General features: G+C 46.0%; 1 protein-coding gene across 1 annotated transcript; it reads right to left on the bottom strand.

Annotated features, from left to right (window-relative positions):
- Positions 1-10,584: 10,584 nt before the first annotated feature.
- Positions 10,585-11,922, bottom strand: RXFP3 (relaxin family peptide receptor 3). Its single transcript, XM_068423871.1, has one exon. It carries the CDS (start codon positions 11,920-11,922, stop codon positions 10,585-10,587), a length of 1,338 nt encoding a protein of 445 aa, XP_068279972.1.
- Between the last annotated feature and the right edge of the window lie 2,965 nt (positions 11,923-14,887).

Raw genomic sequence — 14,887 nt, 5'->3', positions numbered from 1 at the left:
GCTTGGAAGACTGACCCCTTGGACTGTGCTTGAGGTGCTTTGATGGCTGGAGCAGAAGGGTCTCACCCTTTGTAGGTGCTGAGATGGCTGGAGCAGAAGGGTCTCAACTGGGACAAACAGAAGGTCAAAAAATGAAGGATGGTTGTCTTCTCAGTTTGCCTTATGCCATCGTTAACTCACTAACTTTCATTAACTCAATGTCTTCTGGAAGGAGGAATTTTTAAGTGGAGTGAGGCTTCTGTGAGGCCATAAAAATAGAGAAAGGAGGAGGTGATCTGGTTTTGTAGGACTGCAGGACTTGAAGCACCAGGTAAACCTGTGCTCCAAGAGCTGAGAACGTAAAGCTCCCATTCCAGTGTGAGGCTGGGAAAGGAACTTTGCAATGTTTGCCTATGTCTTTGTCAATATTTTCTTTGAGGTTTAACGCCATCAGAACATTAAAATTTGAATGGTCAGTGCTATCTCTGCTCTCTTACATAAAAACAAAGCTGGCATTGATTCACACCCACAGAGTGTCTGTAGATCTGTAGCAACATAACAAGAATTGTGAACCTGCAGAGAGAAGAGAGATGTGACCATCATGTATATCAATGCTTTTATTTACAAATTTATTCAGAGAAAACTGTTTCAGAAACTCACATGATCTTTCTCATGATCTTTCCTTTTAAAATTCACTGCATGCTACAGAACACACAACAGATTACAGTCAGTTTTTCTTTGGAAATCTCTCCATAAAAACATCCTGTGCTTGTTTCCAAGACTTCAAAATAATATCTTTCTTAATGGGTCTTCGTCAAAAACAGCAAGCAGACAAAAAGCTATGTACAATTTGAAAAACAGTGTTTAAAACAGGAAAATTATGATGGTGCTCATTCTGAAGTCAAAAATATATTTCAGGTGTTACTGAAAACAATCTAAAATGTTACTAATTCATGAGAAGGGATAAAATAAGTATTTCTTTCAGCAATAGAAATGCTAAAATATTAAAAATCTTAAAGGCATTGAAGAACTGTACTGTGGTGCTACTAATTTAGGAAGTTCCACATTTTCTGTACTTTTACATTAGCTCAGGACTTGAGTTATCAATATGATCAGTTATTGTACTTAATATCAGCTTTTATTGCAATGATGTGAGTTTCAAAGTTAGAAGTACCCTGGGTCTGACCTTTCTCATCTGGTTTTATTTCCATATATAAAAAATCAAATAAATAAAGATCTTCTCTACATCATGTTTATGCAAATGTTACGTTTAGATGAAGACGAGATGTCTTGAGATAACCAACTCATCCTCCCTCCCACTTTAAGAGAACTAGTCATGGCTGAATGAAACAAAGCAGGAAACAAGTCTTCCATCTTATCTTCGTGACTCTTTCCTTTTTCTTTCTCTTAGGAATGTCCGCCACTTATTCCCACTTAAGAAGCAGCTATGTCATGCAAGCAAACCCTTCAAGGAAGTTTTGGTTCCCTTGTTTAGAGGACTTGCAGTATTAGTAACGTCACAACTGGTTTTTTTTCCAATATTCATTTTGTCTTTCACAGTGATCTCATTAAATTTCTTTGACATCCTTGAAAACAAGCAACTCAGGTGGTTTGTGGGAGACACTGTTCTTCCAGATAAACTACACAAGTCAGGATGAATCATAAATGTCTTTGCCTTGGCAGAACTCACAGCTTTAGCATTGGTGCCCGTGACTCAGTACTAGTCTCTGCAGCATGTCAAAAGATAGGGAGAATGGTGTAAGTAGGAGATGTGGCAATGATGACATTTGATGTTTCTGAACTGTAGAGGGATTGCTTCATGGAGAAAAAGGGTGGAAGTATCTGCTGTAAAATATCTTCAAATGATTTTTGGCATGATAAAGCTATAAAAAATTATCTATAAAACAAAACTTTTCCCTCTACGTTTCCAGCGTTCATTTCTCGTTCCCTAACTGCTCCTTCTTTTTTTTATTTCAGCAGTAAATGTTCAGGGCCACTTGTCCAAGACTGAGTTGTGAAAAGCACTTGTAATTCTGTTGCCTTCTACGGTGTATTCTGTTTTATACATTACTCCTTTAGGTATGCAAGGTGTCTTAATCAGTTGTATTTCCTAAAGTTTCTTCTTGGAAATTACCTTTTTACCACTCCATGTATTAATATTTTTCCTGTGTATTAAAGATAATGACTTCATATCATGCAGAGACATCAAACCAGAGAGTATTGCCTTGTGTTGCCCCAAGTAAGTACTTGCAGTAGTGGGGAAAAAAAAAAAACAACACAGTGCTTTCCACTCTGGATTGCACAGTTGACTGAGATAAGCAGATCCTGCCTGTTATTTTCAAGGAGAAAGATTTGTGACCTTTTCTAAAAAATGAACGGCTTTTTGAAAGAATAATTATCAAAGGCTATGTCTGCTCCAAGCAGGAGAGAGAATGGGGCTGCTGTCGTTCTAAGGATTGTTTTCCTCCGCGAAGGCTGGATGCTTGGTTGCCCCCCGGTGTTCAATGACATTATAGCACTTCTCCAGAGCGTAGGAGCTGCTTTTCCTTGCATCGCTTCATAACCCAGTCCCGACCCTCTCTGTTTCATCTTACTCTGAAGTTTCCTTATAGTGATGCACTGCTGCAGTCCAGTTCTCTTTCTTCGTGCATAGACAACAAAGGAAAGTTACCTGTTACTACGTGTAACCCAGCTGCGTAATGCCAATGAAGACACTGCCATATGGACGTCTGGTGGTAAGAGTCCACCAAGAACATGCTTAGCATCAGGCTCACGGCCTTCAAAACCTTCAGTGCTAATGCCAATAGTCAGTCCTGTAGTGCAGCCTTCCCCTGTTTGTTTGGCAGATGAATTTTTGTTGCATTGATTCCTAACAGGTAAGATGCATCAGGAGGCAGGGACAGTGGGCACAGCACATAGGTGCTTTGACACCTCTGTTTTCAGGGCCCCTCTGCTCATTAGGTGCTGAGAAGGAGAGGGAAAAAATAGCAGAATGGTAGGGTCTAAGGAGTAGCATGATGGAAAGGAAAAGGTTCTGGCAGAGGTGCCTTTTCTTAGAGGCTGGGAGCACTACCCTGGAGTTGCATGGCTGGCAGATCACCATATAACTGCAGATCTGTCTCACATGATTTGTTCTGCTTTTCAACATTCAGATCTGTTGGGGTTTATTTTTGGTAAAATAAATGCCATCTTGCAATACAATTTGCAAGTTATCAGATTCCAGGGATTTTAAGGGCTAAAGTACTTGCTTCTTCAATAAGTTCTGAAATTCCAATGTAACACCCAATCCCAGTAAGTAGACCTTCAAGAAATATATCCCAAATATTGTTAGATTGCCATAGCATTGCAAAACATGGCAATAAAGCAGTTGTTAAAACTATGGTTATCTCTGAGAGAGAGATGGAATCTTATTAAAGGGTGTTGTACTTTTCAGAACAGGAATTTTGGGTTTTGGAATGTTTTACTTGGAATGACTTTATATCAAGTATGCTCAAAAATTCAAGATTTCAGTCTATGTCTCTGAAAATGTAATCCCAAATGAAATTCAGACTAGATTCTTCTTTTTACTATTTATGATCGGCTGTACAGGTTGAGCAGTTATTTAATACAGTGCTGTAGGATTCCTGTTACCTTCAGTTCAGGAGCTCATAGGTAGCTCTCTACCTCTATATGCTTCACTGGATTTGCCTATGAATAAGGGACTGGAGTTCAGCAGAAAATGCCTTTTGATGGACAAAAAGAAGAGTATATTTCCTCTGAGCCCTCTCAGCTGTTTCAGCAGAAATAAAACACAGTAAAAACATTTTTGAAATCTGTTTATGACCTTAAACATATAATAGATGATTTGAAATATACAGTAGGAGACGATTTGAGGGCATAAAATTTTTAGAGGTTTTTCAGAATAAATGTCAAGCAAGACAGACATGTGCCAATTCTACTGTACTGGAACAAAGATGAATACATAACAATTTATTTGCCATCACAGAATCATACAGAAGCACAGAATAGCTGGGTTGCCACTGGAGATGACCTAGTCTAATCCCCCCACTCAGTGCAACTGAGTTGCTAAAGCAGGCTGGTCAGGATGTGTCTGCTCAAATTCTGAGTATCTCCAGAGATAGAGACTCCACAACCTGTTCCAGTGCTTGATCACACTTAACATAAAAAAAGTCTTTTTTTCTTCCATTTAAATGCAATTTATTGAATTTCAATTTGTGACTATTGCCTCTTGTCCATTCCTTGAACAACACTGAAAAGAGTCTGGTTCCATCTTCTTTAACCCCCACACCTATCAGGTTTTTACACACATTGATAAGATCCCCCTGAGCCTGTTCAGCTCCAGCTCTGTCAGCCTCTCCTCACATGGCAGATGCTCCAAGCCCTATATCATACTGCAGCCTCTCCAGTAAGTTCATCTCTCTCTTGTACTGGGGAGCCCAACGCTGGACCCAGCACTCCAGATGTGTCTCACCAGGCTGAGCAGAGGGGAAGGATCATCTCCCTCGATCTGCTAGCAATGCTCTGCCTGATGGAGCCCAGGATGCTGTTGGCCTTCTTTGCTGCCAGAGCATATTGCTGGCTCATGTGCACATTGTGCACCAGGATCCCCAGATCCTTCTCTGCAAAGCAGCTTTCCAGTCAATCAGCCCCCAGCCTGTACTGGTGCTGGGGGTTATCTGCCTCCAAGTACAGGACTTTGCATTTCCCTTTGTTGAACTGCCTGGGGTTCCTGTCAGCCCATTTCTCCAGCCCATTGAGGACCCCCTGAATGGTAGCACAACCCTCTGGTGTATCAGCCACTCCTCCCAGTGCAGATCTGCTGATGGTGCACCTGTCCCATCATCCAGATCATTAATGAAGATGTTGAACAGGACCGGCCTCAGTATTGATCTCTGGGGAACACTGCCAGTCACTGCCCTCCAGCCAGACTTTGTGCTGTTAATCACAAACCTTTAAGCCTGGCAGTTCAGCCAGTTTCAATCCAGCTCACTTTCCAGTTATCTAGTCCATTCTTTACTGGTTTGTCTAGGGGGGTGTCATGGGAAAGAGCATCGAAACCTTATTTAAGTCAAGATAAACAACATCCACTGCTCTCCCCTAACCCAGTAAGCCAGCTGTCTCATCATAGAAGGTTACCAGCTTGATCAGGCATGATTTCCCTGCCACCTTAACTCTGGGCTAATTGTTGGTAGCTATGAATTGATAACAACTTTATTATCTCAGATTTAGTATTTGGCCTGAAAAGGCAATTGAATGTATTTGTTTTTCAGATTTCTTGTCTAAGCTGATCAGAGACTTTTTAACAAATACAGAGACAAGTAATTTTCCCACAAGATTCTAGTTTTGTCTAGTATGAGATTAGATGTGACTTCTGATTGAAAGTGGAAAGGTTCATTGAACAATGATGGTAGAAGTCAGTGTTGAATAGTTAAGTTGATCATTGTGCCATGAGCATACTCATTCAGTTGGTCTGTGCAAGGAAAAGCACAGGTCCTTGGAGACTTAGTACCTTATTGTCCCAAGGAATGGACGAGTGAGGGAGAGAGTTGATATCTGAGTGAGCTCCCTTTATTTTGTTATTTCCCACACTGAATAGTCTGCAGTCCTCCACAAGCAGGTAGGTAAAGGTTTAAAACAACTTGCACAACTAAATAACTGTTTCTGTGTCCAGCTGTTTTTTTGCCCCAATTTGCTCAGCCATCCTGCGAGTTTTTATCACATAGTTAAGATTTTGGGAAGGACTCTGAGGCTATGCACAAACATAGGCTGAGAAACCTGCACATATGTGGAAATTCATATGGATTTGAAAGAGACACTTCTAAGGAAAACAACTCCCTTCAACTAGGGAACACATCTAAGGCATGTTACCAGCTACACGTTAACAAAGGAACGAGTTAACTGGGTGCCCAGCATTTTCTTGCACACTTTGTCTCAACCACCATTGCACTGACTGATGCTGAGAATGTACCCAGAGGAGATTCTTATAACTGCTTAATCATGATTAAAAGATATTTTCAGTAAACCCCTCTGAATGGATTAATCAGAATTCTCTTTTGAAGCAGGAGAGAAATAAGCCTCACCAAAAAACGGAGATCCAAGCTCCTGATCTAATATCCTTGAGCTGCACCGCACCCATACCTATGCTTGCTCAAGCTCAGGGATACCAATTAGATCAGAGCTGCTGCGCAAGCACTCAATTGAATAATCAAGTTTTAAAGCAGACAGTCATGAATGGGAATGAAGGGGACTGTGTTTTTTTTTACTGCTAACTTGAGTGCCAGAATAACTCAAAGAGAAAGTGAAGCAGTATTTCTACTGAAGAGGCATTTCAAAGGGAAACCTGGAAATGCAGTTGGAGGTTGTTATTACATTAAGAGCTTGGTTAGTTATTTAAGGAGAGGAGATATTTAAAAGTCCTTAGGCAATCAAAGTCAGTGCCTAATGAGAATATCTGGGCTTTAAAGGTTCTTTCAGTTTGTCACTAGATGTCAGCCTGCACCTTCGGGTCCCCATCATTCTGTAGCAATTCTACCAGCACCCGGCCAGGAATCTGTAACAGGAGGAGACGGGTCACAAAAATGTTTTAAAGAACTCTGTAAGTATTGTTTTGCATCCTTCAGCTGTGTTTATTTTAGACCATGAAAAGGTGATTGTTACAAACGAAGACATGAACATTTGGAGGAAACAGGAGTGTTTCTGAAGCATGTTGTACTGATCACTTAGGAAATCCCCAGATACCCACTAGGATTTGTTGCTAATGTGTAGCCTCAAAGCTGGAGCTGGAAAGACCCTCTACTCAGGCCACACACCTGACGCTGAGTGCACACTCAGAGCAACTGCCCCTTCCTTGCAACACCCAGGCTGGTGCTCCTGCCCATGCAACACAGAGCCCAGATTTCATGCACTGATAGCTGGGATTCGCAGCACATGTGAAGCAACATTTCTCTCTGCTCACACACAGCCAGAGCAGTGCTCTTTGGCCATGCTGGGCACACACTGACCCGCATGGCCTGAACCGCCGGTCTGGCCTAAACCAATATTTGGCCAGTTGTGGATGGGTTGTGCCTCTTGTGCCTCTTTCGAACAGCAGATGCATTACATACACCTGGTGGATCAGTGGCTGAAGAGAGAGCTGCCCTCTAAGTCCATAGTCCAATCCCTACACACTCAAGGTATTTTCCTATTTGGGTGATTTGCCAAATGTAAGGGGTTTATGTCCTCTGTGATGAGATAGATACCTGGTGCTTCCTCTGAGCACAGTATCTTGCTAGTATTCTGGGCTAACTACGGGTTGCTCTGAACATCATCTATTTTACTATGTTGTTTTGCTGGCATAAAGTTATGTCTACATTGACATCCACAAAAGCACATGGGTTTTGTCATGCTGAGCACTGCAGAGGATGTCTTTTAGGCAATCTGCTATCTACTGAAATTCACAGTTATGCTTTAACACCTGGATAGTTGTTTATGTAATGCACAAGAACTTTTAAGCATCAGGATAGGGATTAAAATTCCAGCAAGCCAAGCAAGAAACTACACTGTTCAAAAGCAAACACTAAGAAAAGAGTCTGTCTTTGAGATTCATCCCCTCTTCTTAATTTAGGTACTTTCTCCTGGGCTATAGAGACATGGTTAAATCTCTCTGAACTCTGGGGTTAAGTGTTTGTGGTGTCCTTTTCTCACACAACAATGTAGCTTTCTTCATCTGCTAGCACAAGCATTAGGGCTTTCTCCCAGAACATGTGAGACCGAAATGCATTTCTTCCAAATCCTTTGACACATTAGGCTGCTAGACTTACAGGTCTAGAAAGCTCTCAGGCTCTTGCATGGCATACTGAAACTTTAATTGAACTAGGACCTGGGAGCAAGTTAATAATTGTTCTTGGTAAAGGGAGACCTAGAATCCAGACCTGGATCCAATTTCTCTTCTGTGTTTACAAGGAAAAAAATCTTGGCACTTCCTCTTTGGGGCTCACGCCCTAACCACTATGCTGCAAAGTAGTGTTGAAGGGCTTGCTTTCCCTTTATGATCCAGCAGTTGCGAGCAACTCATGCAACAGGGAACTGTTTCAAGCCAGAGGGTTTCAGCACATTCACTGAGTAGCCCAGAGATTCAGTCATTCTCCAGGGATGTGGAAAGGGGGAAGCCAAGTCTCCTAGGCTGTGGGTGAAAGCTCTGCCCACTTATTTAGTGTTTCAAAAGGGAAGAGGAAGGAGCATAATCTGCACATGCATTGAAGGTGGGACAGGAGAAGCATATCTAGACATAGATGCAAAGGGATGGGGGAATGACTTAAGTTTACAGCCCCTGCTAACTTGGTGTGGCCTGGCCCAGGGTATTGTGTGTCGGGATGCAGAGCTGCCTCCCTCGCTTAGGATACACACCGCAGCCAGTCCTGACCGAGAGATCCCCATGAAGCAGAGATAAATGCTACAGACTTAAGCAGATTTAGGCATGCTCAGGAGCAGACTTGTAGGCACAAAAAAAATTTCTAGAAAAAAACTTTAAGTACCTACAGACTTCAACTGGCAGCCAAGTCAGGATTTAGGAACTTAGAGGGGCAGTTGTACAGTACTTTTAGATGCTCAAGTTCTTCTGTGGATATATCCGATTTCTTCAGAGTCTTTGCAGCTGCAGAAGTACGTCCATCAGCTGCCAGCTCACTTCTGCTGTTCTTCTCCAGGCAGCTGTTTCTCCCCAGCTAGCAAGCGCCCAAGGCTCTAGTAGAAGTCTCTTCTGCCTTGAAAAAACAGAACAACAGCTTCTCCTTGCAAGTAGCAGAACCAGCTGCTTCCAGACCAAACCCAAATGTTACAATAGGAGTTACAAACATTACAGTAAACCTAACAGAGTCTGCAAAGCATAATTGCCTCTAACGGCACTGCAATTTTCTCTGGACAGAAATAGCAAGTTTGCTCCACGTCAGTACTTACAAAACAACCCTCTGCAGAAATGCTTTTTTTAGAGGAGTCGGGCAGACGTTGGAGTTAGGCTGCAGGGGAAGGGGCTGGAAATAAGAGGCGTTTTGAATATTGTATTTATATATTCATCCCCTATGTAGTACTGGGGATTAATGAACTTGTGTTTCGACAACAAAACCAGAACTGTTCTATTTTTCCATCTTTTAAAATAAATATTTTGACCTTTCCATTTCAAATTATTTTTCACTCACAATTAAAAAAAAATTAAAAAGTAAATATCTAACCTTACCATAAAAAGTTTCACAGCTTAAAATTACACTTTTTTTATCCCCTTAGAAGTTCATTTCAGATCAACCTCAAATTATTTCCCAGATGTTTCTCTGGAACACAGGCTGGGACAGCCATTGTCCCTGCCCTTCTCCAGGGTGTGAGAGCACTGAACTGCAGGCTCTAGGGCTGCTCACACCAGAGGAATTGAGCTGGAGTTAATTGAAACACTGTCAAGTATCAGTGCAGACCCTTAAAAAACACTTTACCAGAATAAACCCCTTTGTGCCTGGTTTTAGCTGAACCCAGAAGTATCCCAGAGCAAGAAGCTTGAAGTGGCTATGATCTGTTTCCTTTTCCCTTTTTTTTATTTACAGTTGTGCTGATTTCCTGGAGTGAAATACAAACAGTCTAAAGTGCAGCAAGAACAAAGCCTGCAGCCTCAGTGCCCTGGGAGAGACACCTGCCTTGCCCACACATGGTTTGGGGCTTTGGGTTTCCCCCCCAGCAGCCTGGAGAGAGGCCAGGGAACATGATGTCAGGGTGTTCACACCCTCCCCTCCAAACCCAGGCAAAGCAACACCTCTCCATGAAGTTGCAAGTCCTATCCTTGGGTTTCTCCTTGGCTGTCTGGGTTTCTCTGTATCCTGTCAGCAGCAGAGGGTATGGGGGGAGCTGGAAAAGCAGATCCTGCACAGATCTGGAGGGCAGCACAGTGCTCCTTGTCCTCTCTCTTTCCCGAGTCCCTAAGAGAGGGGAAAGGGGCCAAGCCTGAAGAAACAAGAGCCTTGTACCCACTTGTCCTAGCTGTTTCCATCAGGGCAGGTATGAAATAGGACATAGGCTGCCTGATCCCTGTGCTCTCACTGGAGCCCAGGGAGCAGTGACCACAGCCAGGCTGGCATCATTTACAATGCCATGCAGCAGTGAGAAAGCAGCCCGGCTCCCGCCCCCGCCACAAACACACACGCAGGGGTGGGAGGGCTGCTGGCCCCTTGCTGCTTGCACCTCCAGGCTGGGGGGACACAGCTGAGGCCTCCCAGCCTCACTCCACTCCCTCCAGCCCCTCTCTTCCCTATGATGCCCTGAACATCCTGCATCCTCACTGGAGTCCTGTTACCCTCCCCAGTTTCTCTTCCCCAGAACAGGTACAGGCACTAAAAAACATCTCCTAGAGACACCCCAACTCACCACTGCCTCCTCCTACTCCTGTTCTCCAGTTTAGGTGACATTTTCAAGACAACAATTTCCATCAACAAGCTTCTGAGAGCAGACACAACCCCAAAAGAGCATCTCTCACACAGAAGCCCTCCTTTACCCATCCCTCCTACTCTTGTCCCTACCAGGCATTCAATATCCCAGGGCCACATCTTGCACAGACCCCACAGTCCCACCCCCCAGAGCCCCCTGCCCATCTCAGCAGCGCTGCTCCATGGAGCTAGCAGGCAGCAGGTCATAGCGGCTGCTGTACATCACCACCCCAGGGGGGTAGTAGGCCACCTCCGGCTGGACGGTTGCAGCAGGGGAAGAAGCAGTGACAGGGTGGAGAGGCACCAAAGCATGCAGGGCCTGCTCCTCCTGCTCAGGCTTGGTGGTGTCGGTGAAAGGGCGCATGGTGGTGAGGGAAGGTGAGGTGATCCTCCAGAGGAGGCTCTTCAGTGCCTTGCGAAACTCCCTGCGCATGAGGCAGTAGAGGATGGGATTGAGGCAGCTGTTGGAGTGTGCCAGGCACACACTGATGGGGAAGAGGTACACTTGGGAGAGGAAGTACGAAGTACTGAAGTGCACCACATTGAGTTTGATGAGGATGCCCCACGTTGTAAGTGCTTGGTTAGGCAGCCAGCACAAGAAGAAAGACAGCACCACGATGGACACTGACTTAGTCACTTTGGAGCGGCGCTTGGTGCTGGAGCTGCTGCAGGTGCTGCCAACATGCTTGTCACTGATGAAGCGTACCAGGAGCAAGTAGCAGAGGCTGATGATGGCCAGCGGCACCACAAAGCCCAGCAGCACCTTCTGGATGTGGTACAGACCCAGCCAGAACTGGGTGTTGCTGCCTCGGCCCTCGGGGAACTTGACAAGGCAGAGCACATCATCAAAGACCGTGGCAGTGGTTGAAAAAATGGCATGGGGCAGGGAAGCCACAATAGCCGACAGCCAGATGAGCGCACAAAGCCACTTGGCGGAGCAGCAGCCACCTAGTGGGTCACCTCGCTGCTGATTCTTCAAGGCTGAAGCCACAGAGCGGTATCGAGCCACACTCATGGCAGTGAGAAAGAAGACACTGGCATACATATTCATGGCTGTCACATAAGAGACAATCTTACACATTGCCTTGCCGAAAAGCCAGTTGAAGTCCAGTGCATTCTCCACTGCCCAGAACGGCAAGGTCAGCACAAACTGGAAGTCAGTCACTGCCAGGCTGGTCACAAAGATGTTGATGGAGGACTTTCTCCAGCCTTGTTTGCTTTTCATCAGGTAGAGCACCAGCAGGTTGCCCACCAGCCCCAGGGCGCACACCACAGAGTACACCAGCGAGATGACAATCCGCACCACGTCGGAGCTGTCCCCCTGCATCCCGTCGGCTCGTTCCAGGTTGATGTTTTTGAAGAGCTGCAGGAAGGACACGTTGCTCCTGTTGCCCATCTGGGCGCCCTCCAGGAAACTCAGCGGCGCGTCCCAGGACTCCCAGTCCTCTCCTTCCTTCATGCCGACGGCTGGCGAGCAGGCACCGCGCTCGCAGGGCTCGTCCATCCCATGCTAGGGAGGGCGACGGCTCCGCGGGCGCCTTTCCGCAGACCCCCGAGCCGGCGGCAGCGGCAGGCAGCCTCTTCAGCGGGCGGGCTGCCGGAGCGGCGACCGGGACAGCGTCTCTCCGCCGCGGCGGCTGGCGCCGAGCCCGCCCCGCGCCGCGGTTATATCCGCGCCGGTGGGGGGGCCGGGGCATGCGCGGCGCGGCGCGGCGGCGGAGCTCTCCCGGGTGCTGAGCGCGGGCGGCCGCGCCCCCGGCCTCCCCCGACCTCCCCCCGCCCGCCCCCCCGGCCCCGCGGAACGCGCTCACGGCAGCTTCATCCCTGCCGCTCGCCTCCACCCCGTTCCGCCGGCCCGGCTGGGAACCGGGCGTTAAACCAACCGGGCGGAGCGTTTGGCGCGTGCCCGACCCGAGGCGATGCGCTCTCCCAAACAGTCCGCCCCGAGGGCCAGCTCCTAGAGAAAACCCCCCGCCTGCCCTCCTGCGCTGGGGAATTGCCGGGGGCCTCTCGCCGCTGCTCAGCTGCAGGGCGAGCCCGAAACATCCTGCCTGAGAAACCGCGGCACCAGCCCTGGACGTGCTTCTCCGTCCCCAAAACGACCACACTCGGGACAGGGACCGGCAAACACCTTCCCCGCTTTCGGGACCTCGGAAAAGGGTGCCTGTCCGCGATGTTAACGTGAACGGCACGGACAAGGAAGCTGTGAAGTGCGGCTGCCGGTAGCACGCAGCGCTCGGGCGAAGGCAAAAGCGGGCAAGACCCGCTGTGGGCAGAAGCCACTTCCCCGGGAGGCAGCGGGGCGGCCGCGGGCTCCCGGCAGCCGCCCGCCCGCAGGGGGCCCCGGCGCGCCGGGAAGCAGCGGCGGCCGGCCCCGGCCCGGGGAGCTCGGCGGCTGCCGCCGGCCCCATCCCTGCCTCGCGCGGTGCCCGAAACTCGCTTTGCCACCAAGTTTACAGCAGAACAAGAAAGCAACCGATGGGAATAGGAACGCAGGCCTTCCTTCTCCCATCTGCTTTTAAATAAATCGAAATAAGTACACAGTTTGAAAACGAAATAGAGTCTAAATATACCTAAATAAAGCACCGTAAATCAGCCATCAGGGGGAGATTAAGAAAAGATTTAACAAGTAAATTACTTCTCCATAGTCTTTAAACTGATTTATCTTGTTGAAATCCCTGCAAAGACATCGCTGCGTGTGCCGTTTGTTGCCAGCAGCCCACTCATCACTCTGGTTTATATCTACAGTGACTCTGTAAAGCATCAGCCAGAGTGCTAAAGGGGGACAACAGTAATTAGGAAGTTCTATCCATTGTTTGTATTGCATATAACAAGGGTACAACTTACAGGAATTGGCAATGCAATGCTCTGGGAAGGCTGAGACTCCAGATTACTTGCTACACTAAATACATTGGTACTAGAACAAAACAAAAAAATTGAAATAACAGGCCTTCAAAAGGCTGACGGCAGCAGATCTTGAAAAATGGACTCCTGACATTTCTTGCCCACTTTCTCCAAATCATAGATTTTTTCTAGGCTTCCATACATCTTAATCACTGACTAGGGTTCCATTCAGGAGGCATTTTCAATAGCAGGGCATGAAGTTGCATCCCTTAGCCTGCTGAATGGAAAGTTTCTCAATTATCTCACCCAAAGTCAACCATTCTTGCAGTGAAACCTAACAACCCCATCAGCCCCATCAGTGTTGCACAGCCAACTGTAACATTGTACAGGCAGGAGAGAAAGCCAAGGATCCTTCAACACCAGTACTGCAACGACCATATAAACAAGCAAAGTGAAAATGCCAAGTTCTTATCAGAGCCGCACCACTGCAGAGGTTCTGCAAAAGGTACAGAGGTGATGTGCCCCCCACATCAGCGCTGGCTGCCTTAGCACTAGTTTCAGCGCTTATCCAAAATTAAGTTAGTAAAATATTTGAAATAAGCAAGTTCTTGTTCAATTTTCCCCCTCTACCGAGTCCTTCTGCTATTAGCTCACAAGGAAAAAATCATCTGTAATTGAGCCATTGAGAGACTGTGACACGTTCACTTGGTAAATCATTAACAGGATAGACAGCGCAGAAGTGGATTTTCTCCAGATTGAATTCTGCACCATTTTGATCGCATTGCTACCTCCACACCCTATTTTAAATATTTCACTGGAAAAATCGCAGAAACCATGTCTCACATGAAATAATTTCTTCTACCATTTGAGTATTTCCCTGCTTGGCACATCTTGTCGATATACTGCAGTGGACGAACAGTAATAAAGATTCAGAAAGGGGAGGAAAATCATGTCTGAAGATATATTTCTTTGTTAGCCACCCAGAGAAAGCAACAGAGCGTGAACTGAGGTACCTCACAGGAACAGTGGTAGTGGATTTTGAACTCAGGCATGCAAGTGTGAAATGCTTGTCCAGGTTTTTTGCTCATATTCTGACCACCAGACAAATTCCTTTTCAGTTCTGGGTGGTTTGCCTTTTTCTTTCATCATTCTTCACCTCAGAGAAGAAATTTTAGAGGCAGATAAGGGAACTTGCTACACCTAGATGAATAATAAAAGAAATATTCACTGAATAATTTATTTGTCACACCATCAGACCATTTCCATACCTGGAAAAATGTTAAAAAAGTCATCAGCTATTTTCAAAAAGTATTGCAAAATTAATTAGATACATTACCTAAGGATTATTATTCTGGAAAATATTGTCTTCTGTTTGTTCCTTATTTATTCCACCAAAGCTGCCAAAGGCTTGTTGCTAATATGTGACTTTCTGGAGTCTTCTCTTTATCAAAGTGTCAGTGTAATTGGTGTTACTGATTCAATGTTTTTGAAAACTGTAATAAACTTGACAGGCATAGGCTTTCGGGAAGAATTCTGGTGATAATGGGGAAATAATGGCTGATTTGGTTACTTTGGAAATCTCAACTGGATCCTGTAGAGTTTTGTAAGAGGCTTTTTTGAGGGTT

This window comes from Nyctibius grandis, chromosome Z, assembly GCF_013368605.1.
Source record: "Nyctibius grandis isolate bNycGra1 chromosome Z, bNycGra1.pri, whole genome shotgun sequence".
Lineage (NCBI taxonomy): Eukaryota > Metazoa > Chordata > Aves > Nyctibiiformes > Nyctibiidae > Nyctibius > Nyctibius grandis.
This window is presented reverse-complemented; position numbering and strand designations above follow the sequence as displayed.